Raw genomic sequence first — 2,500 nt, 5'->3', positions numbered from 1 at the left:
AGACAGACAGGCAGGAAGAGTGATGTTTTTAATTTCTTACAGAAGAATCTCAAGATCCTAGGGTAGTAGCCACCAAGTTGTACTATAATAATAGTGACAGTAATGGTAAAAAGTGTAGGCACGACTCCACTGAAATTTAATCAGTGTTGTCGTCACGTCGATGGGGAATGAAACAAACATCCAACCCGTCCTTGCAGTCTCTCTCTCCACGACACAGCAGTCTTGTCTTAAAACCTGATTGTTCTCGCCGGCTTTCTCCCCCTCCAACCACTACGTCTTTTATTTATTAATTTTTCTTTTGTTTTGCGTGTGTGTTTGTATCTGTTTAAGTTATGTTTCCCATGATCTAGTTGGGAGGCCACACAGTGACGGATCGCTAACTTAAAAAAAAAAAAACCTGTAAACAGAACGCTCCATGTGGCCGTGCTGTGCGCCAGGCAGACGGTCATGGAGGATAGTCCTGTCCATCTCCCTCGACGATTATTTTGACGTTATACTGACTGAAGACTGGAATACATCTTTTGGTTTTCCATGTAGACAGTGGCGTGTGTCATCCAAAGCTATCTGAAACAAGCTCTCTTGTCAACTATAATCGGTCTCGACTTCGCTTCCTCCAGGACCACTGCGGAACCTGAAGGGTCATCGTCTGCGTATTGTGTCCATGGAGTGGTTTCCTTTTATCGACTACAAGCGGAGCACTCCGGAGGGTGGCGCTGTGGTCACCCCGCGAGATTCACTTGACTACCGCATGCTGAAAGATATCTCCAAGCGGCTCAACTTCACGTGGGTGTTGCAAAGTTGTATTGCTGCTGCTGTTATGACGGTAGTGGTAGTGGTAGTAGCGGTATTGGTGGTGGTGTTCGTGGTGTCGTTATATTCTATTAACATTTACTTAACGTGCAAGTTCTATACGCCTTGAACCACTAGCGGTGGATGGAGGGAGATGAAGAGGGCTGGTCCGTCAAGAGAGACTTAGTTATCTTGCATAGTATTTCATATGTATTGGTGATACACTTTGAACACTTCTTACCTTCCACTTGTGTCACCACCTCCTGTTCTTGCCTTAGCTACGTGATGCGCGCCCCTTGGGACAACCAGTGGGGGACGTCGACGGACAGTGGCAACTGGACGGGGGTAGTAGGGACGCTGCAGTACCAGAAGGCAGACTTTTCCATGATGCTCTCCTACATGCCGACTCGCTTGCCTGTCGTCCAATACTCCAGAATCTACGCCTCGGAGCCTCTCGTTATGGTGACCTCCAAGCCGAGGCCTCTCTCACAGTCCTTTGCTCTCGTGCGGCCCTTCTCCGGTAGGTGACACACACACACACACACACACAGAGAGAGAGAGAGAGAGAGAGAGAGAGAGAGAGAGAGAGAGAGAGAGAGAGAGCAAAGTAAAACCGTCCTCCTTATCTCTGTATAGGGGAGGTGTGGATGTTAACGCTAACCTCGGCAATGGCAGCGGGCGTGGTGTTGTGGGGGCTGCAGCGTGTGTGGGCGTGGGTGGCAGGGCGCGAGAAGCCTGAGTTGGGTCGCTCTATGATGACTACTTGGGGTATCTTGCTAGAGGACCCGCCTGTCAAGCTGCCTGCTAATCCAACAGGCCAGGTAAGGAACGCAGTGACGGGTGGAGGGAGGTTTAGAATAGCGCTAAAGTTAAGAAGAGAGCATAAGGCGTTTTAAAGACAGGTGCTGAATTAGTGAAGGTCTATTGATGAGATGAGGGAGGAGGGTGAGTAAAAAAAATGATGATGTGGTAAAGATATATGTAATCGTAGTGCTCACACATGGCATTTAGTTACGACGTACTTGCATACCGAGTCAGGATTAAGAGAATACAGGGTTATCCCGTTTCTGAGTAAAAATGAGCCGACTTGGCGCATGACGTCACGCATCTGCTTCAGGCCCGGGTGTAGAGAAGCGGAGCTCATTATGCCTCATGAGTGCAGTCTGTCCTAGACCTAAGTGGAGTCCAGGGGCAGCGCAGTAGGTGGCCGCAACTCTCTCTCTCTCTCTCTCTCTCTCTCTCTCTCTCTCTCTCTCTCTCTCTCTCTCTCTCTCTCTTTGTATGTCCGGAAGAGAGAGAGAGAAAAACAAAATTTATCTTAACGGTAGCATATTTGAATTTCCGGCTGTGTGTGTGTGTGTGTGTGTGTGTGTGTGTGTGTGTGTGTGTGTGTGTGTGTGTGAGAGAGAGAGAGAGGGTAGGAAGAGGACAGGCAGGGAGGGAGGGAGAAAGAGGTGAGGGGCCGGTCCTTTGTCAACACTACTGGAGTAAAGTTTTTAATATTGTGTGAGCATTGTTAATGTTTTAGGTAATACTGTATTTTACGGATCAATATTTACTATCATTCACATTATTGTATTACATGTTAGGACAATTAAAAGTCTTATTTTAGCTATGAATGCATATAACCGTTTCTCTGTCATCCCTTACACACACACACACACACACACACACACACACACACACACACACATATATATATATATATATA

General features: G+C 47.3%; 1 protein-coding gene across 2 annotated transcripts in view; it reads left to right on the top strand.

Annotated features, from left to right (window-relative positions):
- LOC123518455 (glutamate receptor ionotropic, kainate 5-like) overlaps window positions 1-2,500 on the top strand; it is a 13,263-nt gene that overhangs the window by 7,515 nt on the left and 3,248 nt on the right. For both annotated transcript variants that reach the window (XM_045279277.1, XM_045279276.1), the window contains exons 5-7: window positions 618-783; window positions 1,068-1,309; window positions 1,426-1,610. In XM_045279277.1, the coding sequence (XP_045135212.1) occupies window positions 618-783; window positions 1,068-1,309; window positions 1,426-1,610 (593 nt within the window). The remainder of the gene's footprint in view (window positions 1-617; window positions 784-1,067; window positions 1,310-1,425; window positions 1,611-2,500) is intronic.

The sequence above is a fragment of the Portunus trituberculatus genome, chromosome 43 (genome assembly GCF_017591435.1).
Source record: "Portunus trituberculatus isolate SZX2019 chromosome 43, ASM1759143v1, whole genome shotgun sequence".
Classification (NCBI taxonomy): domain Eukaryota; kingdom Metazoa; phylum Arthropoda; class Malacostraca; order Decapoda; family Portunidae; genus Portunus; species Portunus trituberculatus.
This window is presented reverse-complemented; position numbering and strand designations above follow the sequence as displayed.